General features: G+C 42.0%; 1 protein-coding gene across 4 annotated transcripts in view; it reads left to right on the forward strand.

Annotated features, from left to right (window-relative positions):
• HECW1 (HECT, C2 and WW domain containing E3 ubiquitin protein ligase 1) overlaps positions 1–23,846 on the forward strand; it is a 420,473-nt gene that overhangs the window by 389,834 nt on the left and 6,793 nt on the right. For all 4 annotated transcript variants that reach the window (XM_053218663.1, XM_053218662.1, XM_027071594.2 and 1 more), the window contains 5 exons: positions 6,757–6,855; positions 7,399–7,528; positions 12,538–12,684; positions 14,047–14,161; positions 16,102–16,300. In XM_053218663.1, the coding sequence (XP_053074638.1) occupies positions 6,757–6,855; positions 7,399–7,528; positions 12,538–12,684; positions 14,047–14,161; positions 16,102–16,300 (690 nt within the window). The remainder of the gene's footprint in view (positions 1–6,756; positions 6,856–7,398; positions 7,529–12,537; positions 12,685–14,046; positions 14,162–16,101; positions 16,301–23,846) is intronic.

Consider the following 23,846-nt stretch of genomic DNA (forward strand, 5'->3'; position numbering starts at 1 on the left):
CATGGGAAGATGTGCTAGAAAGTGTGAAACTCCATTACCTTTTGAACTCACTAAAATGAACAAAATGCAGATGGAACTGAGATAAATCCGTGCCAGTAACATTGGTTCCTTTTAGATCTCCTGCCATAATCTTCCTCCATGTCTTTATGAGAACAGAGGCAACTCCGTTCATCCTCCAGACATCTAGTGAGGTATTGAGAAGGCTGTTTGAAGACTGACATCTGCCCATTTCAAAAGTCCTCTGATGGTCCCAGAGTTAACTGGCTGCATGCTGCCTCCCCCAATACCTGTGAGCAGATGGATAAAGATGAGAAATACTTATGTTTCCATCAGAGCAGGAGGGGCCAAACCAAGTGAAGAACATTTATGAAATGTAATACTTTGCCAGTTTACTTAAATCTCACGATGAAAATCTATATTTGCAGATATGTGAGGGCCTCTGAGCTGTCCTGTGGTGTGAAAAGAGGAAGCTGCAGAGGAGCAGGAGTGTCAAGGCAACCCCATAAACACACACAAGTGTGTCTGTGCTCATCCAGGGATACGCAGGGGAAAGACCCATCAGGGTGAAAGATGTCCCCCCATGCAATGGAGTTGATGTACTTTTATTTGGTATTTTCTATGTTGTTCATATTTTTCTTTACACTAAAAAATGCCCAATTCTGTTTCGTTTGGTTTGGTTTGATTTGGCAGGAGGGTAAGTGTCGATGACGCCAATAACAGAAACTTGCAATGCATGGAAAATCAATGCATGGGAAAGAACTAGGGTCCAAGTGCTATTTCTACAAATCACAAAGTTGGTGGGGTTATGTCGATAAGTCTGCTTATAAGCTGTGCATATTCTTCCCCTGAAGGAAAACAGACCATTCCTTCTTACCAGTGAAACCCGTTGTTGATTGGCTCTCAATAGAAGTGATTTTTTTTTCTATTAAATATAGAGTTCTTGGTATTTTGCTACATTGATCATATGTTTGTGGTGTCTTGGGTCCAAATGGGTTTCTGTGGATTCATCTCTGATCAGTAAACAAATAGGAAAAATGGCTTCTGTGTTTTTAAAAAGTCAGGAATATATCTTAAGGTGCTGGCATATCTGAATATCCTGGGGAGTTTTAATATTACATGCAAGGTGGAGCTAGAGGGAAACTCTGTCTTCCCACAACTTGAGGATTACTGATGCAAGGAGGCCCCACTCCTGACCCATCAGAGTGCTGTATCCTTCAAGTGGCTGGAATGGAGGAAAGGTTGAGACCCACCATCTGGTACAAGGGGAAGGGCCCCTGTGGGACCTGCCATGGTATAGCTGGTGTGTGGATTTAGACATGCCTGGTACATGCAGTTGAGGGAGATGCCTTGTCTCCTCGTGTCTTCAGATATCTCCATGCTGTCTGCACTTGCACCCGCTGATTCACCTGGGGTCCGAGGTCCCTCCTGTGAAGAGAAGTTGAATGGTGTCCCTCAATGGAATTGAACACATGTGGGCATGTCTGATATGCTTGCAAAGGGAAGCCAACAAAAAGCAAGTGTGACCAGGGAATCTGGGGTCCTCAGAAATAACACAGCTCAAGAGAAGCAGAAAAATGGCACAGCAAGCCTGAGTGGCCAGCAAGCCTGAGCTGGAGATGTGAATGAGGGGTGGTAGCTGCTCCCTAGGCCCACCATGGCTTTGCCAGCCTAGGAATTAAAGGACAATGAATGCACTTCAAAAAGAGTCCCAGGAAACTCTCAGGTCCCCAGAAACTGCGCTGTGAAGTCCCTCTACCAGAGCAGGTCAATACCAAGGAGCTGTTTCCCTACCAGCAAAATAAAAATGAGCACAATTCTCTTCAAAGCGTAGATCTTGGGCAGCAGCCTGGGGGTCGATGGCAGTGGCACCAGAACATGCAGCACATTAACTATCTCTGGGATTTGCTGAGATCAGTACGGTTTTAAGAATGGCGGCCCAGCAAAGAAGGAGGAACAGGGCCACACCCCGAGAGCTAGGCTGGTCTGCAGTATCTGATGAGACTCCTTATGGGGTCCCTGAGGAGGAAGGAAGGATGGAGGCCCTGCAATGGGGGCCTCATGGGGGCTCTGCAACGGGGGCTTGGGGCCTGGATATTAAAGTGACCCATGCATACTCACAGGCAGGGAAGGCATAATCTCGTACTTCTGTAGCAATTTACTTTTTTTTGTTTGTTTTTAATGTTTATTTTTGAGAGGGACAGAGCATGAGAGGAGGAGGGGCAGAGAGAGAGGGAAACACACAGTCGGAAGCAGGCTCCAGGCCTCTGCGCTGTCATCACAGAGCCCAGCGCAAGGCTCGAACCCACAAACCGCAAGATCATGACCTAAGCTGAAGTCAGATGCTTAACTGCCTGAGCCATCTAGGTGCCCCCTGTAGTGACTTACTTTTATCTGTCCTTAAAACTATTTGTGCCAGGGTGCCTGGGTGGCTCAGTCAGTTAAGCATTCGACTTCAGCTCAGGGCATGGTCTCAGGATCCGTGAGTTCAAGCCCTGCATTGGGCTCTGTGATGACAACACAGAGCCTGGAGCCTGCTTCGGATTCTGTCTCCCTCTTTCTCTACCCCTGCCCCACTTGTACTCTCTTTCTCTCAAAAATAAATAAACATTTAAAAAAAAAACCCATTTGTGCCAAGTAACTTAGATCAAAACAAACTTTTTATTTTTATTTTTATTTTTTTGCTTAAATTATGTGCACAGTAGGGGCACCTGGGTGCCTCAGTCAGTTAAGCATCGGACTTCAGCTCAGGTCATGATCTCACAGTTCATGAGTTCGAGCTCTATGCTGACAGCTTAGAGCCTGGGGCATGCTTCAGATTCTGTGACTCCCTCCCTCTTCCTCTCCCTGACTCACTTTCTGTCTCTCTTTTTCTCTTAATAAATAAATAATCATTAAAAAAAGAACACTTTAAAATAAAAAAAATAAAATAAATTATGTGCATAATTTCTTCAATTATTAATACAGAAGTAAAGAGACATAATTTCTTTCCATTTCATAATTCCTACACATTTGTAACAACACATACAATCACTCTCCCAACAAGTAATTGTTCAAGCTAAATGAGGTAAATAAAGGAAGTGCGGGATCACTAGAAGATGTTTTCTCATAAATGAAATTAAGCACCATGGCAATTCATCAACTGGTAAAGGCGGCTTTCCATTCCAATCTATGCTTTTTAAGCTATTGTATTGGGTTTCAATTGTACAGTTGTATTGTGCTTTACACAAACTCATTCTAGATCACAGTTCATCACTCTGGAATATATCTTACTATATGTATTTTGGTCTGGCCATGAGCCATCTTGTCTGTGTTTATGCAAAGCCAAACCACATTATCATAGATTGCTTGCACAGCTACAAAAAAAATATCTAGAGCTTACTAGTGGCCTGCGTCAGCCTATACTGTGAAACCAGTATAATTTGGTCTTTAGAAATTCCGTCTTATGGTCTACTCCTTGCAAAGCAAACAAACAACTGTCTATTGGTGGTCTGCATTGCAAGTCCGCTGTGCTAGAAACCATGCCATCTGCCACACTCCATCTGGTCACAGCCCTTTGTTGAGAGGTAGGCAGTGGTGATCTTTGCTGCACAGTGCTGAGCAAGACACCAAACCCTGAGATATCCTCCCCAGACCTTGCTTTCCTGATCACTTACAATTGATCCAAGGTGAGCATCCAACCTGAGTTGCAACAAGCAAGAAATCATGCTGGAAATTTGGACCTAGGACAAAGAGACTCAAGTTGCTCTTGAACTCCAGGATGAAAACCATGAGAAGCGTTGATGGCAAGAGAGAAGAAGGGAGCAGATGTGCACAGAGACGAGCCAAAGGGAAAAGGTGGATGCAGAAGGGAGAAGTCACTTGAGTCCCTCATTTTTCTGATGCCCAACTGCATTCCTGACCCTGGATTCTGTGAGACACCACTAGGGACTTATAAAGAATTTCCCCTTGGCTTAAGCTAGTTGAAGTTTACTTAAACTGAAATATTTCTAATTACCACAAGTTGGTGTTGGAAGCCCACATAAAATAAGACAATGGTATCATTTAAAGAGTGCAGTTTTCCAGAAGAGGAAATGGAAATCAGGTAGTTAAGTCCTTGCACGAGGTCACATACCAGGCATATTGTAAAGGGTGGTGGTAACCAGCATCCTTCTGTGTTTTTACTGTTAAATAGTGTGCTGAGATAGATGTTCCTCATTATGGTAGGGAAGGATTCTCCTCATCCTGGTTACTACAAAGATTTTTTTCCTCAGAGATAGATGGCAGATACTAATAACTAACTTTTCAGCTTCTAACAACAACCAAAATGCCATATGACTTTTGTCTTTTGACATCATAATTTATTCTAATAATAGAATACCTAATATTACACTGTCCTCAGTTTCCTAAAATCAAATATCTTTAATCACTTTGCATTGTTCTGGGAATGGATTGGTAGGTTCTGGTGTTTTATTTATGATTTTTTTAATGTATGAGTGAGATGTCTTTAGTTTTCTTTCTTTTGCTCTTTTCCAGATTCAAGTTATGGTGATGTAACTCATAATGATGAACTGAGTTTTCTATACTTTTCTGATATCTGAACTATTTATATAGCAAGGGAGTTTTCTATCTGTGGAGGGTTTGAAAGACTATGTCTTTAAATACATGGGTATATATATCCATTCCCAGCATCAATTTTGTAGAAGTCCTTTTTCCTTATAATTTTCTAGTTCACACTGTCGTTATTGGTCTATTTAAGTTTTCTACTTCTTCTTGAATAGATTTGAATAATTTTATGTTTTGTTAGAAAATTCACAATTCGTTGAAATATTCCATTTTTTCAACATTGAGTTGAAACTTGGATTTTTGTGTAATATTTTTATCTACTCCATATCTGTGGGTACTTACTCCCTGCTGAGATTACAATATTTCTTTAGTAGGCCCTTTGGGGCCACCTCCAAATGAGGAGGGTACTTAGCCAGGCACCTGTATTGATCTTTGCTGTCTTTCTGCTTTGGGTGTCCTTGGTCATCTCCATCTGGATGGTCACCAACCCCACCATCATGCTAGAATTATCAGCTGTAATGCTTAGAGTACAGTTAGAATGGGTAAGCATATTTTGGAATAGAAGTAAACAGGATTGTGGTAACCATGTTTGGGACTGATTGGGCAGGGCAGGAGATAGCACTGAGGGATGAAGCACTGGTGGGGCACCCTGGCCACAAGGACTCAAGGACTCCAAGATGTCTAATTATCCTATGAACTTCTCCATCCACGGTGCAGCCCAAACGCCTTCACTGAGCTTCCCTTCACCTCTAGTCTCTTTGGAGTCAATAATATTTCTATGTTAATATTTCCATGTTGTTTCCTGCAAATACAATTGACCACCTGAAATATGCCAATTTGTTTTTTTTTCTTTGTTTTTTGGGTTTTTAAAAAAATTTTTTTAATGTTTTTATTTTTGAGAGAGAGAAAGAGAGACAAAGTGTGAGCAGGGCAGGGGAAAGATAGAGAAGGAAACACAGAATTAGAAGCAGGCTCCAGGCTCTGAGCTGTCAGCACAGAGCCCGACGTGGGCCTCGAACTCAGGAGCTGTGAGATTATCATCTAAGCCAAAGTTCGTCCCTTAACCAACTAAGCCACCCAGGAGCCCCAGAAATATTGCCAATTTGAAGTGTTATTTATAATTATGCTTATTCTATGGGATCAGATGATCTATTAATTTAAACAATTTTTATAGTAAAGAGTAGGAAATCTTCTGAGCCTCAAAAGAACTTCATGAAAGGTAGTAAAGATGGGTTAATTGGAAATTCCAACTAAGACCATCTGAAAAATCACAATTAAGTTCACACTTAGGTGAAAAACCTACTTAGATGGAAAGAGACCAGGGAGACCCCTGTTATATGGACATAGGAGCCAGAGATGGGCAAGGCCCACACAGTGAGGAAACCAGGGTGTTAGACCAAGCAGATAAGAATCTGGTTGTGGAGCAGGGTCACAATGGGACCAAGGGAGCCTCAGCACTCAGCCAAGCAGGTTATTAGCAAAACTTCCAGGATATTAGAAAAAAATCCCAGGATTTGCCCCAACAAGGATTTAAATCGGTAAAGGCCCTTACATCTGGAGGTAGCTAGATCTACAGGACCAATTCTTCCAGCAGAGACCTGTTCTTTGTTTGCATGTGGCTGGCAGTATTTAATAGCAATGTCGACTCAGCTTATTGCTTATCACAATGTGATTCAATGTAACTCTTCCCACTGACTGTAAGCACAACTGCCATATGGGACTCATACTCAAATTCTCCACCTCTTGGCAGGTATCAGGTGCACATTTGACGTTCAGGTGGTATCTCTGGAATATCTGAACAGATAAGGATGGACAGTCCAAAAAAATTTTCTGTGTCTTGGGTTCAGGTCCTCCTCAGGTTCAATGTGGACTGTTCATCTAGGTTCCAGACTTCCCCTTTACAGTGCATTTCTTCTCTTGGGTCCTTATACCATCAGTTCTGAGGAGAGAATTCCAGCCTAATGACTCTATTCTGGTACTTGGGGGAAAGGAGGGTTCCTTTAGCACATACCAAGCACATAGGCATTGTTTATGGTAAAGAGTAAAGAGAAGAAGGAGAATGGGTACCTCCCTTGTGTCATTAATTGGCAAATTCCTTAAACAACTTACAATGAGTATTATCAAGAAATACATCAAACACAAATACAAATTGAAGTTTTTAACAGTGTAAATTTCTACCTGGCCTTAAATTGCTCTGCCTTGTCTGTGTTCCAGGTTCAGGTTTAGTGGTCGGATCCTAGGCCTGGCTTTGATCCATCAGTACCTTCTTGATGCCTTCTTCACAAGGCCCTTCTATAAGGCACTCCTGAGACTGTAAGTGTATTGCAGGCCATGGTCCGCAGCCCTGCTATGGGACAACAGTCGCTGACCTCCCTGGCACCACTGACCCTTTGTCCCTGTTTTGCCCTAACCATTCCTGTTTGTTCACTTTCCTGAATGCTTAGATATCACATAAACCTTTTAGTACAATAAAAAGGCATTTGGAGTTTTTATGTAAGCATAGGAGTAGACAATTATAACATCATATAAAGGATATGAATCAATTTATATAAATAATTACAGTAACATTACAAACTTTGCATTACACTACTAAGTAGAATTGATCTAAAACTTAGTTGTTTTTAAATGTTTTAAAAAAACTTTTATCCAATTGCCATCAAGAGTTCCTGAGTCCGTAACTATCCCATGTTTATTACTGTCATTCGCAAAAACAAAAACAAGCATTGAATGAATGGAAAGATTCATCAATGTATTCAAAAGTACAAATTGTTAGACTCAGTGTATATTGTTTTAGCCAGGTCTGGGCAGCCGTTTGTTTAACAATCTGTTTACCTTTCACCCTTGGGATGCATCCAGGCCCTGTGATTTAAGTGATCTGGAATATCTGGATGAGGAATTTCACCAGAGTTTGCAATGGATGAAGGACAACAACATCACAGATATCCTAGACCTCACTTTCACTGTTAACGAAGAAGTTTTTGGACAGGTTTGTGAGATGTGGTGCTTGGAAAAGACCGTTTGTTTTTTTATTGTGGAAGATTCACATAACACAAAATTTACCACCTTAACCATTTTTATGTCTACAGTTCAAACTTGTGAAGTATATTCACACTGCTGTATAATCTCTAGTACTTGTTCATTTGGCAGAACTGAAGCTATAGCCATTAAACAATTATTCCTCATTTTTCCTTCTCCCCAATCCCTTGAAACCACCATTCTACTTTCTCTTACCGTGGATGTGGCTGCTCTAGATATCTCACATAAATGGAGTCATAGAGTATATGTCTTCGTGTGACTGGCTTATTTCACTTAATACAATGTCCTCCAGGTTTATCCACATTACAGCATGTGACAGGATTTCCTTACTTTTTAGGGCCGGATAATATTCTGCTATATGTATATACCATATTTTATTTACCCATTTATCTGTTGATGGACCCTTGGGTTGCTTCCACATTTTGGCCATTATAAATAATGCTGCTGTGAACATAGGTATACATTTACCTGTTCAAGTTCTTGCTTTCAGTTCTTTTGGATAGATACTGACGAGTGGGATTGCTGGATCGTAAAGTAATGGGATTTTTTTTTTTTAATCTAGAAAACAAAGAATCTCATCCATTTAAAATACAATTCTTTGAGGACTACTTCCTTGTCTTGTTTCTTTTCCTTGTTATGACATGGATCTGCTTTAGAGAGTTTTTTGAAAATCAAATGTGATAATGGATCAGAAAACATTTTTTGAAGTGTGAAATACACTTGTAAGGTATTTCTGTTATCTGCGCAACTACAAAAATACTTTTTTTATCACTAGCATCTAGATGTTTGCTCCTCCAAACTGCATGTATCTCAATACTGTTAATAAGATAAAGCTTTGCATTTTTTTTTTAAATTTTAACGTTTATTTATGTTTGAGACAGAGAGAGACAGAGCACGAACAGGGGAGGGGCAGAGAGAGAGGGAGACACAGAATCTGAAACAGGCTCCAGGCTCTGAGCGGTCAGCACAGAGCCCGACGCGGGGCTCGAACTCACTGACCGTGAGATCATGACCTGAGCCGAAGTCGGATGCTTAACCGACCGAGCCACCCAGGCGCCCCAAAGCTTTGCATTTTTATTCCCACCAGTATATATACCTTTGAATCTTTTGGGTTACAGTTTTATCAGGTTAACCATAGCCTGAGTCACTTACAAGAGATTTCAAAAGCCTCTGACACATAATAATTTGAAATGGGTTGTTGTGAGAATTGAGTTGATAGGCTCTATAAGTATCTTGATGAATGTGAACAGTGTGCTGAATCTGTGTGAGAGGTACCCACTGACCTCTGCAGCACCATACCATAATCATAAATTTTGGACAGGTCAGCATTCTGTTGAATTTCGTTTGTGTAAAGGACACTCAGGTATTCTGAATAATACCCTCTTCCATATTTGAGAAAAAAATTATTTCTCCTTATAACTATAAAGGGTACACGTAAATATGTTCAAGAATATATGATTCATTGGGCACCTGGTTGGCTCAGTCAGTGGAGTATGCAACACTGTATCTCAGGCTTGTAAATCCAAGCATCACTTTGGGTGTAGAGATTACTTAAAAAATAAAATCTTAAAAAAAAAAAGAATATACAATTCACATGACTGTCCTACCTTGTACTAGATGAAAGTATAAAATACACCGTTCCCTGTGTGTGACTTCTTTTAGTTCATTCTTTATATCTGTCCTGTAGTAGAAGGTAAATTTATAAAACAAACTCAATCATTTAGAAAGTTTTATTAAGACAAGTGGGTAGTCATCTTAAAGTTTAAGTTACACTCCTAACCTAACTCATTACACCAAAATTAATTCCACCTGGATCAGAAAGCAAACTGTTAAAAATAAATAAATAAGAAGACGAAAATGCCAAGATTTTATTTTTAATCTTCCAGTAAGGAATGCTCCTGTAGATATGACCCAACTTTCAAAGTCATAAAAGCAGAGATTGACATAGCAAACTAAAATTATTGTTTTAATTCTATGTGGCCACGATACAACATAAGCAAAGTAAACATGGCATAATATCGAATACGCTGTAATGTATTACACAGACAAAAGCCTATTCTTTTTTTTTTTATATGAAATTTATTGTCAAATTGGTTTCCATACAACACCCAGTGAAAAGCCTATTCTTTCAACATTGGAAGAGATCCCACAGATCAATAAGAAATGACCAACAACACAATAGAAAATTAGCAAAAAATAAATGGTTCCCAGAAATGGAAATATGAGGAAATACTCGATCTCATTCACAAGTTGTAAAAATGTAAATTAAAGCATAGTGAAATGCCATTTTCTCTTATGAGAGTCAGAAAGTTTAACAGTATTCTGTTTTGGAGATGGTGTAGAGAACAAGCACGCTGTATGGGAGTGTAGATAGAAGTTTGGTTCACTCTCTATGAAGGGCACCTTTGGGATAGCTACCCTCATTCTAAATGGACCTACCCACACCCCCACCAGGTGTTGTATGTAAGTGGTGAATCACTGAATTCTACACTTGAAACTAATATTACGCTGTATGTTAACCAACTGGAATTTAAAAAAAATTTTTTTTACATTTATTTATTTTTTGAGAGACATAGAGAGACAGAGCACAAGTTGGGGAGGGGCAGAGAGAGAAGGAGACACAGAATCCGAAGCAGGCTCCAGGCTCCCAGCTGTCAGCTCAGAGCCCGATGCAGGCTCAAACTCACAAACCATGAGATCATGACCTGAGCCAAAATCGGACGCTTAACCGACTGAGCCACCCAGGTGCCCCTAACTAACTGGAATTTAAATAAAAATTAAAATAATTAAACTAAGAAAAATAAGAAAATAAATGCACCTGCCCTTGACTCAGCACCCATGTCTAGAAATTTGTCCTGCTAATATATTTATTCACACCTAATTCAAATGAGTAATGTACCAAGATCTTCACTGCAGCATTGTTGATACTTGAAAAAGATCTGAAACAATATAAATGTCCAGCAACGGAGCATTGGTTAAATAAATTATGATACATCCACACAACAGAATAGTGAGCTAGTGGGATGTGTGGTTAAAAAATGCAAGACATCCCAGCCCATCAACTTACATGTAAATCATAAACAATAAATAAGGTATTATAACAAAAATAGAATAAGTCAATTCTAAATTGGTATAAAACAATTCTTACATTTTTAAGTGAAAAGTATGGTGATGAACAGTGTATATAATATGCTACTGTTTGTGAGCAAAAAGAGATGATGTATACATATTCTCTGATAAATACATAGAATCTTCCTGGAAGAGAAGGGCAATTTTTCTCCAGGTGGGGAGATTGTATGGCTGGGAGATGAAATGAGAAAGAAGCTTGCTTTTCATTTATGGCCTTTTATACAACTTGAATGTTATTCCATGGATGCATATTACCTACTTTAAAAAAATGAGGTAAACCACAAACAACTGAATATATAAAATTAGAAGGAAAAAATAATATCTAAAAAACAAAGAGCCATCCTTCACGGGTATGTGGCATAGGAACAACTCAGAAAAGTTTAAGATGTTCCCAAAGAGGATGTGCCATAGGTCTAGAATAACTCATATCTCTGTAAATGGGTGTCTCGTTCCTCTTCAAATGAGGTCACTAAGAACTATGACTTGGGTTTTAGGAAACCGAGTTATAGCCCTTCTTTTGGCAAGTTATGAGACACTGCGGAGCAGACAGATAGATGCAGGTGAAAGACATGATGAGCGTTTCCTGGGTGTGTTAGTTAGGATTAGAGTCAGCTGCCATGGCCCAGCTGAAACTAACAGTTTATTCTTCCCTCACAGAAAAGTGTAGAGGCAGGCAACCCAAGGCTGCAACACCTACCAAGGGCATCTGAGCTTATGGCCCAGATGCTAATAGTTCCCGAACCATCATGTTCCTGCCTGAGGCATCAGGACAAAGGAGCAACAACCCCGCCCTTTCAGGGGGTTCCTGAAAGTGCCATACAACATTCCCGCTTACAGAGTATTGGCCAGAATTTAGTTACAGGGCACACCCAGCTGCAAGTGAGGTTAGGAAATAAAGTCTTTTACTGGGCAGCTAAAAATCAGAGGTTCCAAGGAATGTGGAGAATTAGTGGCAACTAGGATGTTATAATCGGCCAGTATTTTGTGATTAGCACTAATCACCTAAGTGCTGGAGAAAAAAAATAACTGTCAGACTTTTGTGGACTATTTGTTCAGGTAGCTGTGTCAATGAGTGCAAATATACATATCTATGTTTATTAAGCCAATGACTAAGTAGAGGTATGCCTTACATGTCTTATAGCTTTGAGACATGAGGTGAGCCCCTTAAGTGAATTTAAGATGACCCCCTCCAAACACCAAAGCTTTCTGATAAAAAAAATGTCTAATATGTTACCCACCCTCTTGCCTTTCAAAAGACAGAACACAGATCGTAACTTTTCTCAGTGACTCGTTTGTCCTAACAAACAAGTGTCACCACGTTAAGTGGCATTGTCATTCTGTTTCCTTTCTCAGTCTGGCATTCTTCAGCCACTATTACACTGGGATGTAAAAACCATCTTCTCATTATCTGCTATTTTTCTGCCAATGATCTGCTTCAGGTGGGGAGGCTGGTGGCTGTTGAGAATTTGATCTAATTGGGATTTGGGGAAATTGAATGTGTGATTATGGTATAAGGACACTCTGGTCCATCTGTTCCCCTGAGACAACCAGGAGCACTTTTCTTTTATTTCCATTATGCCTCTTGAGTTAAAGAAACATGTTTCCTCTTTATAAAACAAAAACTGCAGTAAGGTGCATCAGTATCATCTTAGAACACGCAGAGCTTTTTTTAGTAGCTTCCAGGAAACGAACAAGAACTAAGGAGGCAATAATGCGGAAGCCACGTTGAAGAAGACTTTTTGTAAATAGTTCATCCTCCTAGAATTGATGTGAGTCACTGCACGATCCACTGAGTTGACAAGCATCACAGTCTCTCTGTTTCCCCACAAGGTAACGGAAAGGGAGTTGAAATCTGGAGGAGCCAACACGCAGGTGACGGAGAAGAACAAGAAGGAGTACATTGAGAGGATGGTGAAGTGGCGGGTGGAGCGCGGTGTGGTGCAGCAGACCGAGGCCCTGGTGCGGGGCTTCTATGAGGTGAGGAGGGTGGCTTGTGGGGAAAACGGAGAAGAAGAACCAAGGCGGGCAAAGGGCTCAGCTCCCATCACCAGAGGGCAAAGAGGACACCCTTGGGGTAGATGAAGAAGGTGTCAGAGTTCTCTGGGAAACCAAACTCTTACGGTAGGTGAAAAATGCTCTCACAAAGATATTGTTGTGGCCCCAGTGTGCCAGATAGGAAAACTTTTGTTATCTCCTGTCAAGAGCTGTGTGTGTGTGTTTCCTTTCATTCGGTGAAATAAAAATAAATGAAGCAAAGGCATTCGAGGGCATTGTCCGCTCTTGGTAGATTTCTCTTTTGTTGTAGCGTCACTCGGTGCCACGTAATCCATACTGAGGTGGTAAATCAAGAGGTCAGGGACAGCTTCCAGCTTCCTATGCTCCAAACGTCAACATCCTTAAACTTTTGCAATTAAGAAACAAGACACTGTAAATGTTTTCTCAAGGCTCGAGTCTTGGAAAGTTTTCTTTCCCTGCCATGATGGACAACAACATGGCTCACTGGCTTGTCCATCTCTACTTTGATTAGAGGAGGTACCGACTGACCTCAGGTGTTCAGTTGTGTCTGACACATTTGGCAATAAGGTATAAAGTCAGAGCTTAGCGCCCTCACAAAGGAGGTCTTCCCTCTTTAGAGGGAGGAAGGAAGAGAGGGGAGAAAGGAAGGAAAATACAGTTGTTTTAAGATAGAATGCCCATTCCTAGGAAACAAGTCATAGTTTTATGTGGAAGAGAGGATACCTTTTAAGTGAAGTGATAATACTAACATCAAGTCACTTCACAGTGTTTAGATTTTTGCCTTTAAAATGCAAGGATACTTGGAACTTAAATGTGACTAGAGAAAGTCGTCAGGTTTGCCCATAACATCATTCTGAGAGGGAGTATCAGAGGGAGTGAAAACCCTGGGACCTTTTTTGAGTTCACAGCTCGTGAATGGGTTGTGTTTCAAAATGTGTAAGTCACGATTTTGAACTTAAACATGATAGTACATTTTTAAAAAAAGTTGTAGGGGAGCCTGGGTGGCTCAGTCGGTTAAGCAACCGACTTTGGCTCACGTCATCTCTGTGTGTGGGTTTAAGCCCCACATCAGGCTCTATGCGGACAGCTGGGAGCCTGGAGCCTGCTTCAGATTCTGTGTCTCCCTCTCGCTCTCTGCCCCTCCCCCACTCTCTCTTTCTCTCTCTCTCTCTCTCAAAAATAAATAAATGGTAAAAAAAATGTTTTAAACAGAAAATAAAAGTTGTAAATGATGATCAGTTTCCCAGCTTAACCCACAGAAGTAATAATAAGTGAACAAAACCTTTCAGTGTGGTTGTACCTGAAGCCTAATCTGTATTTCAGGTGGTAGACTCGAGGCTTGTCTCTGTGTTCGACGCCAGGGAGCTGGAGCTGGTGATAGCAGGCACGGCGGAAATCGACCTGAATGACTGGCGGAATAACACAGAGTACCGGGGAGGTGAGACGCAGGGCCCAGCACAGACACAGGGCACCACTTTTTAAAACATGTTATATTGAAGTGAAATTGACAGATCGTAACATTAACCATTTTAAAGTGAACAGTGCGGTGGTATTTGGTACATTCACAATGTTGTGCAACCATCACCTCTCGCTGGTTCCAAAACATTGCCCTCACCCCGAAAGGAAACCCCGGACTCATTCGGCAGTTGCTTCCCGTATCTGAGAGCCGTCACTCTGCGTTCTGTCTCTGTAGATTTAGGTCCTATCCTGGATATTTCGTACAGAGTCATACAATATGTGGTCTTTAGGATCTGGTTTCTTTCATTAGGCATTCTCCTTCAAGGTGTGTTTCGCTGCTTCATTCCTTTTTGTGTTTGAATAATATTCCTTTTATATTTATATTCCATGTATAGTTATAAATATAAGATAATATGCCATGTTATAGCTATATATATGATATATATTTCAGAACTTCTTAAAGGGTGAATAAAATTTGGCCTTACTTCGATTTGGCCTTCAACGCAGAGTAGGTTCTCCTAACAAGCCTTCCAGTGACTTCCATCCTGAATGTTCCTTCAGGTGATCCCCATTACTGTAATCTCTGGCCTAACTGCATGTAGATGCATGACCGAGATGGCCACCCAGAGACCAGCTCCTGAGCTAGGTTACATGCTGGCAAGGAAGCGTCTCCGCTCCAGCTGGAACTGGAATCCTCTTCCCCTCCGTCTCAGTTCGCCACAACCTGGTTCTGTTGTCTCTCCAAACCCTAAACTTCTCCTAACTATTGGCCTTCACGCTGCCCAACTAGTCTTCTTGAGACATTTTCACCAAGCCATTTCCTTATCCACAAAACAAACTCCGTATTACTTTTGAAAGTGTTTTGTTTTTTAAGGCTCAAAACCATTTCTTTGTGTAAAATATGACAGAGAAACCTCAGTCAGAGCCATAGACAGAAAGCTGGGCCCGCCATCTCAGCCTCCCTCGTCTCCCCAGTGTACTCAGCCATGAGAAGCCTGTGTGGGACCGCTGGGCACTTCTTGGCATGGCAGGGGAAAACCAAGGAGTCGAGTCCCAGTGTCTCTGCCTGGCTGCTACAGCCCTCTATGGCCCTCGGCCAGTTTCCCTCAGACCCCTCTCTGCACTAGTCAGCTTGCAATTCCCTGCATATTTCTTCCTCATTCTTGTTCTCCGTTTCTCCTGCTCTCCACTCCCACAAAGCCTTCCTGCGCTCACGTACACCTCACTTCCCTCTTTCTACCCCGGCTGACGTACATCTCTCCCATCTTGGAGTGCCTCTTGCATTTGCAGGGGTGGTGAATCATTTACCTGAATCAGGTGACCCAAGCTTGCTCTCCCAATTGTACAGTGACAGCGGCTCAATACCTCTTCCATGGGCCCAAATGGCCTGAGAGCAGCTGTTCCGGGAGCACTAATCACTAATGGCCACTGGAGATTCCAGCATCTTCTGTTCTCTACGCTTGTCGTTTACCTTCCGTCCTTCTTAAGTCCTAGACTGTCCCACGGTATACAGTTACCAAGAGCTAAGACCTCAGAACAGAGAAAATACAGTGAAATATTATGTTCATAGAGGGTTTTGTCTCTTAGGGTCCCAAGGATCTCTAGCCACTCCTTGTCTCATTTATATGAGGCAGGATGATGACTAGTGTGGTCCCAATTGTTTACATAGAAAGCAGACATCTCTGAGGACACCCCTCAGAGCATAAAATCTTTTAATAAAATGGCTACTTTCTAAATCTGCTTTTGTTATAAAAATTTGACCTAGCTACACAGATGGTCTTAGACTTGTGTGAAGGCCGTCAGAGAAATCGGCAGGCCAGCAGCAGCTAGTCGGTCCCCATTGCACCTGCTGCGTGTTTCGCCTCTCTCCCTTCCTCCTCCTCTCTGCACATCCTCCCTTCCTCCTTCTGCCCCATTCAGGTTATCATGACGGGCATCTTGTGATCCGCTGGTTCTGGGCCGCCGTGGAGCGCTTCAATAATGAGCAGAGACTGAGATTACTTCAGTTCGTCACGGGAACGTCAAGCGTGCCCTACGAAGGCTTCGCAGCCCTTCGAGGAAGCAATGGGCTTCGGCGTTTCTGCATAGAGAAGTGGGGGAAGATTACGTCTCTCCCCAGGTACGGGCTCCTGCCAGCCTTCAGGAAACCCACCAAGTATACTTTGTTATTAAGTTTGGATGATGATCCTTTAGGATAGAATTCCCTGCCACCTACAGTTTGTTACGAGTTACTGATGAAAGGTGCCAATGAAGAGTCTCTGGGATGTGAATTTAGACCGTATTCTTAGTTATTTTTGGACTATTGATGGTGTTTGGGCAATAATGTCATGGTCCGTGTGTGAGTTGTGGGAAGCTTTCCAATCTGTACATAGCCCAGTTTAATTTAAGGAGGAATGTCTCACCTGGTGAGGGTGGGAGGAGAGGCTGGAAGCCCAGAATAACCCTTCCAAAGCCGTATCTGTACTCCTCCAGCATGTCACTTGATACTCTGTAGGATAGTTATGCATGTACGTGTCACATTTTTCCTACTATGTTTTCCTAATGTTTATTTATTCTTGAGAGAGAGAGAGAGACAGAGAGACAGAGAGCAAGTGGGGGAGGACAGAGAGAGAGACATGGAATCGGAAGCAGGCTGCAGGCTCCAAGCTGTCAGCACAGAGCTCAGCATGGGGCTCAAACCCACGAACCACAAGATCATGACCTGAGCTGAAGTCAGACACTTAACCAACCGAGCCACCCAGGTGCCCCTATCCTACTGTGTTTTAAACCATGTGAGGACAAGACTATATGTATCTCAGGCCTCTAGAGAGACTTCTATATAGCAAGCTGTCAAGGAGATTATTGTGGGATAAATGCAAAAAAGGAGACACTAAAGATCCCAGCAGTTTAACAGATGAATTTCCTACACTGTGAGTTTTAATCCCTACACTTCCTGGCTCCTTCATAATCCACTCTGAGCAGCCTTTTCCTGCCCTGAAATAAAGAGCACTAAAGACATGCTCCTGTATAGGTACTACAGTAATAAATCCTACTCAACAACAAAAAAAAAAGATTGATCCATATTACTTTCTTCTATGATACTTTCTAATTATAAAAGGAGATTCACATTTCATTCAGCTCTATTTCCACATGACTTCCCAGATACCATTGCTAAATCCCAATGGAAGGATTTACTGAACTATGATTTGCATCCAGATCTCCCACACCTTCTAATGTCCTGAAGACAAGTCACCTGATGCCAGTGAGCATCAGGAGGCCCAGGAAACAGAGCTCATGTCCAGCTGGTTAATAACAGTCAAAAGCCTTGGCACAATTTTCAGCCCTGGCTTCACCCACTTGCTCAGCAGCCCCTCGGTGCTCATTTGCATGGTTCTGCTGATGGCTGAACCTACTGAATTAAATCTGGCAAGAAAATAATGCTAAAAAGGCAAGATTCCCATTTGTCTAGTTTAATGATAGATTTGAAAGACAAGGTTATTTGGAAACATTCTGTTCTTATTTTGGAGAATGTGTTGAGTCACCATTTGATGATAGCCTCCGCCCCAAGGAGGGACTAAGATACAACCACCTACCTTCCCAGAGGAGCTTATAGTCTAGGAAAGAGGGCAGCCCAGTAGTAATAAATTACAACACAAGGTGGAATCCAAGGGGCACTGAGAAGGGAAGATAAAAACAAGGTGCTATCAGGATGTAGAACACAGACCTAATAATCCCAGCTGAGCTGGTAGGAGGAGATGCCACAAAGAAGCTGGTATTTAGGTGAGCATTGAGGGCCAAGGAATGGGTGGAGGGGAACTCTAGGCTGAAGCAGCAGCTTGAGCAAGGCCTGGGGGTGGGAGGTGGCCAGCATGTGTTCAGGAAGGAGTGCTGGGCCAGCATGGAGGACAGAATGTCCTAAGTGATACTCATAAGGGATAAGGTTGAGAGAGATAGTTTGGTGAATCACAGAGAGAAGCCCCTGCTGAGAAGTCTCAGTTTTGTTCTTTAGGAAATGGAAATAGGAATTGCTTTTGTCATTTGGGGATCACAGATTGAGTCTACGTATTTGCTTTGAGCAGCTTTGAATTGTGCATTAATTCTATTCACCTACACAAACAGCTTATGAGGTGGGTGTTGGGCTTATCGTCATGCTCTTCACATCGGGGCCAAGGCATCCCTAAAAAGTCTGCTATTCCACAAACCCCAGAGAGGATTCTTTGGGGAGGCAGGGACTTCACCCTGGACCAGGAGGACCCCAAGAAGCAAAGGCTGAGATGCTCCTGGGAGGACGGTTAAAATGACCCGCTGGATAGTAACCCCTAACTAGTCTTCCTTGTGCATTTTCTGAAGATCCAAGAACCTAAAAAGTGTCACCAATGTGTGAAGAGAAAGAAGTAACTTCTGACTTCTAAGAATGGTAGTTTGGAAAGACCTGGCCAGGTGACATGGCAGGTGGCAGGAGGCCCTGAGGTGGGCGGGAGCAACATCTGCAATGAGTTGGGGCGGGGAAGGGCCCAGAGGCTGGCAGGAGTGTCAAGCAGACACAGGATGACCCAGGACTTCCCAGAGAATGTGAGCTCAATGCACACTGCCCACACTGGGAGGAGAGGTGGTCTGGAGCTGCTTTGTCTGCACGTCTCCCCTCTACAGACAACTGGCTGCCCAGATGAGAATGCCAAATACTGATGCAACCAAACCTGAATCATAGCCCAGGCTAAATAAAACCTTTACATCAATCCAAGCCCTTGCCTCCCCAAAACTATAGGAGGGTTAGGAAAGAGGACTTTGAGAATAATGGTTTCTAGGATGTAATTTTACAGTGCCTGATAAACTTCAGTATAAGACAGGTGGGGCAGTCACTAAGGTTGAGGTCAAGGAGCTAGCATGTTAGGGCATTGAACAGGTCATCCATGTGGACTCAGAAGCTACACAGTCTGTTGGGAATGTGTTGAGAATGGGAAGGATTTAAGCAAAGTAATAGAGATTTTAATAAATGTAATTATAGCTGGAAGGTCAGAAGGTATGGAAGGTATATCTAGGGCACTGATTTGCAAACTTTTTAATCATAGGCCACAAAAAGAAATACCTTTTACGTACGTCACAACCCAGTACATGTGTATCTACTTCTGTGTGTGTGTGTGTGTGTGTGTGTGTGTGTGTGTGCGCATGTCTGTCTGTCTGAAATACAAGTTCCTCAAAACAACACTTTACCCTGGGGCGCCTGAGTGTCTCAGTCGGTCAAGTGTCCAACTATGGCTCAGGTCATGATTTCATTGTTCATGAGTTCAAGCCCCACATCAGGTTCTGTGCTGACAGCTCAGAGCCTGAAGCCTGCTTCAGATTCTGTGTCTCCCTCTCTCTCTGCCTTCCTCTGCTCATTCTGTGTCTCTCCCTCTCTTTTAAAAATATATAATAAACATTTAAAAAATTAAGAAAAAAAACAATACTTTACCCTTATTACCTGCAGGTAGTACACTCTTCTAATCTATCCTATTTGATTGAAATCAAATGCCAAATAAAACCTGTAATTATAGAAAAAAATCTAAGTGGCACAAGATTCAGAGAAATAGAATTTTTTAAACATTTGTTTCCCTTTTATTTTTATTTATTTATTTATTTTAATTGAAGTATAGTTGCTACAAGATGTTATATTAGTTCCAGGTGTACAACATAGTGATTGGATAAGTCTGTTGGTTATGCTGTGCTCACCATGAGTGTCACTACCATCTGTCACTATACAATGCTATGACAGTGCCATTAACTATGTTCCCTGGGTTGTGCCTTTTATTCTTGTGACCTATTCATTCTGTGACTGGAACTCTGTACCTCCCACTCTCCTTCACCTATTTTGCCCAACCTCCCTCCCCACCCCACCCCCGGCAACCATCAGTTTGTTCTCTGTATTTATGAGTCTGTTTCTGCTTTTTGTTTGTTTGCTTTGTTTTGTTTTTAACATTACACATATAAGTGAAGTCATTTGGTATTTCTCTTTCTCTGTCTGATCTGTTTCACTTAGCATAATACCTTCAAGGTCCATCCATGTTGTCACAAACGGCAAGATCTCATCCTTTGTTATAGCTGAGTAAAAGGAACAGAAATTTTTTATCAAAGACTCAAAAGTAATGATCTAGAATTGGTAGTGGAGAGTGAGCAAAGTGCTCATTCACATCAAAGAATGTGGCAGGATGACCATTGACCATCTCTACTCATGGGGACTGAGACAGGATAATAAGACTTGTAGGCCACGTCCAGAAAGGGAGAGTGGGAGAGTTTCCTTACTGTACAACAAGGACTGGGGAGGGAACAGAGGAGAGACTCCAAAGAAAGAAAAGCGTGGAAGCTAGTCTGAATAGACACATCACAAGGCAGCATGGAGATGGAATAAAGGAGAGGAGGGGAACTTAAGGGTTTACATTTGGAGTGGGAACCAGGGATTCCAGAACTATGAGTCATGGGCAGATTGGCCTAAAAGTTGCAAACAGAATTCTAACAACATGCTCCACTGCAGATGTAAACTGAGCCCAAGCCCAGGTGGAGGGGAAGGCCTGGTTGAAGTAGATATTGACTTACTCTATAGGGATGGCTCTCAAGAGGGATGGGAGAGATGACTTTGCCCCCCAGGGGACATTTGGCAATGTCTGGAGACAGTTTTGGTTGTTGGGGAGGGGCTAGTGGCATCTAGTGTAGAGGCTAAGGATGCTGCTAAACACCTGCGATGCACAAGACAGCCCCTCATAATGGAGAATTATCAAGTTTAAAATGTCAGTCGTGCCAAGGTGAAAAACCCTGCTCTGTAGGCTATAAGGCTACAAAGGAGGCTTGAGGGAGCCATTGGGAGTTTGGAAGGGAAACTGACAGCCACTGAGAAGCCATAGAGAAGGCAAGAGGAGAGAGATGTTCAAGAAGAAAAGATATCAAAGGCTTTTAAAAAGCTTGAGGAGGTGTGGGCAGAGAATGGGCCTCTGGATTTGGGGATCAAGAGGTTCAAGTTGAAAAAGAATAGGTTTAGTAGTGCTGAGAGTGAGAACCATCTGTTATACTCTCTCTCTCTCTCTTTTTGAGATCATAAATGGGGGAGGGATAGCGAGAGGGGGACAGAGGATCCAAAGCTGACTCTGTGCTGAAAGGCTGACAGACTGACAGCAGTGAGCCTGATGCAGGACCTGAACTCATAAATCATGAGATCGTGACTTGAGCCAAAGTTGGACACTCAACCGACTGAACCACTCAGAGTAAGAACCATATGTACAGGGAGGCTATGGTTGGACAGTGGAAGAAAGTGACATGAAGGGGAGACAGGACTTCTAAAATTGGCCTCACAACTAGCTGAACAACCAGCAGCAGAGAGCTGCTTTGTTTGCTTTTAGTAGTGTTGTTTGCTTTTGGCCAGCCTTAAAGTGGTCTCTTCTGGGGAGGAGCATGCTATCATTGGTTACCATTTTAATCAACAACTTGGAAAAAATCAAGGAGACACTGTAGATGTTACAAAGTATAAGGGCAAATAATACAGTGATTGGCACAATCTAAATCCTGAATTATCTCAAAATGCTGGAACCCTAGATTAACAACAACAGAGTGAAAATTGACCTGGCATGATTGAAAAGATTCATGTGGAGTTCCAAAATATCAGTTGCACAAATGGGAGATCAGGGTAGGTGATTCATTTACCAGTGGTTTATATGAAAGAGGCTTTTGAGTACCCACAGGTGTGACACAGTTCCAGAAATTATAACTGCAGTTGTGGTTGCATTATTAAGAGAATCTTATGTTTAAATGATGATTCACATGGGAATGCAAGCTGGTGCAGCCACTCTGGAAGGTCCCTCCACTGAGGGAGGTTCCTCAAAAAACTAAAAATAGAACTACCCTACGACTGAGCAATTGCACTACCAGGCATTTATCCAAGGGATACAGGTGTGCTGTTTTGAAGGGACACATGCACCTCCATGTTTATAGCAGCACTATCAACAATAGCCAAAGTATGGAAAGAGCCCAAATGTCCATCAATGGATGGATGAATGGATAAAGAAGATGTGTTATATATATACAATGGAGTATTACTCGGTAATCAAAAAGAATGAAATCTTGCCATTTGCAACTATGTGGATGGAACTGGAGGGTATTATGCTAAGTGAGCTTAGTCAGTCAGAGAAAGACAAAAATCATAGGACTTCACTCATATGAGGACTTTAAGAGACAAAACAGATGAACATAAGGGAAGGGAAACAAAAATATAAAAACAGGGAGGGGGACAAAACAGAAGAGACTCATAAATATGGAGAACAAACTGAGGGTTGCTGGAGGGATTGTGGGAGGGGGGATGGTCTAAATGGGTAAGGGGCACTAAGGAATACACTCCTGAAATCATTGTTGCACTAAATGCTAACTAATTTGGATGTAAATTTAAAAAAAATAAAAAATTAAATTAAAAAAAATAAAGAAAACCAGAAAAAAAAAAGAAAGGAAAAGTTAATAAATAAATAAATAAGTATTCACAGATTACAAAAGGCATTTATGTGCATTCTAACATTGGTCCTCACTACAACCCCCTGACGTACACAGAGCATATGTTATTGCCCTCATTTTACAAGTGAGAAAACTGAGGCTTAGAAAGATTAACTGACTTTCCCAAGGTGATAAAGCTAGCAAGTGGCTAGGCTGTAATCAGAATAGAGGTCTTCCTACCCCTGGTTTTGTGCTTTCTCTGCCACCTACTGCACACGGGAGCACTGGGCCCAGAGCCTAGGGAGGGAATGAGCAGGTGTTCTATGCTGTCAGAACCATGCCTGGAGAACTGCAAGCATTTAAGAATACTGAATCAAGGGCACCTGGGTGGTTCAGTCGGTTAAGCGTCTGACTTCACCTCAGAGCATGATCTCATGGTTCGTGGGTTCGAGCCCCACATTGGGCTCTGCACTGAATGGCTCAGAGGCTGGAGCCTGCTTCAGATTCTGTCTCACCCTTTCTCTCTGCCCCTCCCCTGCTCGTGCTCTGTCTCTCTCTCTGTCTCTCTCTCAAAAATAAATAAATATTAAAAAAAAGAAGAAGAATGCTGAATCAAACCATGATTTGATTGTGTTCATTCATTCTCCATTACAAACTACAGTCTACTTAAGAGAATTAACCAAAGCTGGTGATAAATGCAGTAAAAGCAACTTGAAGAAACTGGGTAGCCATGCTAGGTCTTGAAGAGGTGCCATTTGCTAATGCTTTCAGATTATTCCCAGAAATTATCTTCTACACAATTCATTTGGTTCCAGCTATTTTGCAAATATGGGATTTTTGACATAACATTTCCACTCATGAGTGCCAGTTAAAATGGCCCCAGGAAGAAAACCAAGGCAATGATGGCTGCTCATACCTTGCTCCTAACTAGTTCAGCTAGTTTCAGAAGCATACTTGGGATTTTCCCACCCTACTTAACTTGGTTAGCCAGAAACCAGAGCATGTCTTTGTTTTAATCTTTCTAAACATAGAGAAGGGTCGATGTAATTGTCATCCTACATTGAGTGCTCTTCCACTTTTACTCAAATGAGTTTAGGTAAGATATTTTAATTATTCTCTTGTGAGGTCAACAGAGGCCTGTTTGAATCTTCAATCATAATCTGAGACTCTGCTAATCTTGGTCTATTTTTATGCTTCTTCCCAGGTAAATCCTTAAGACCTAAGGCCAGATACACTCCTAT

This window comes from Acinonyx jubatus, chromosome A2 (assembly GCF_027475565.1).
Source record: "Acinonyx jubatus isolate Ajub_Pintada_27869175 chromosome A2, VMU_Ajub_asm_v1.0, whole genome shotgun sequence".
NCBI classification, from domain to species: domain Eukaryota; kingdom Metazoa; phylum Chordata; class Mammalia; order Carnivora; family Felidae; genus Acinonyx; species Acinonyx jubatus.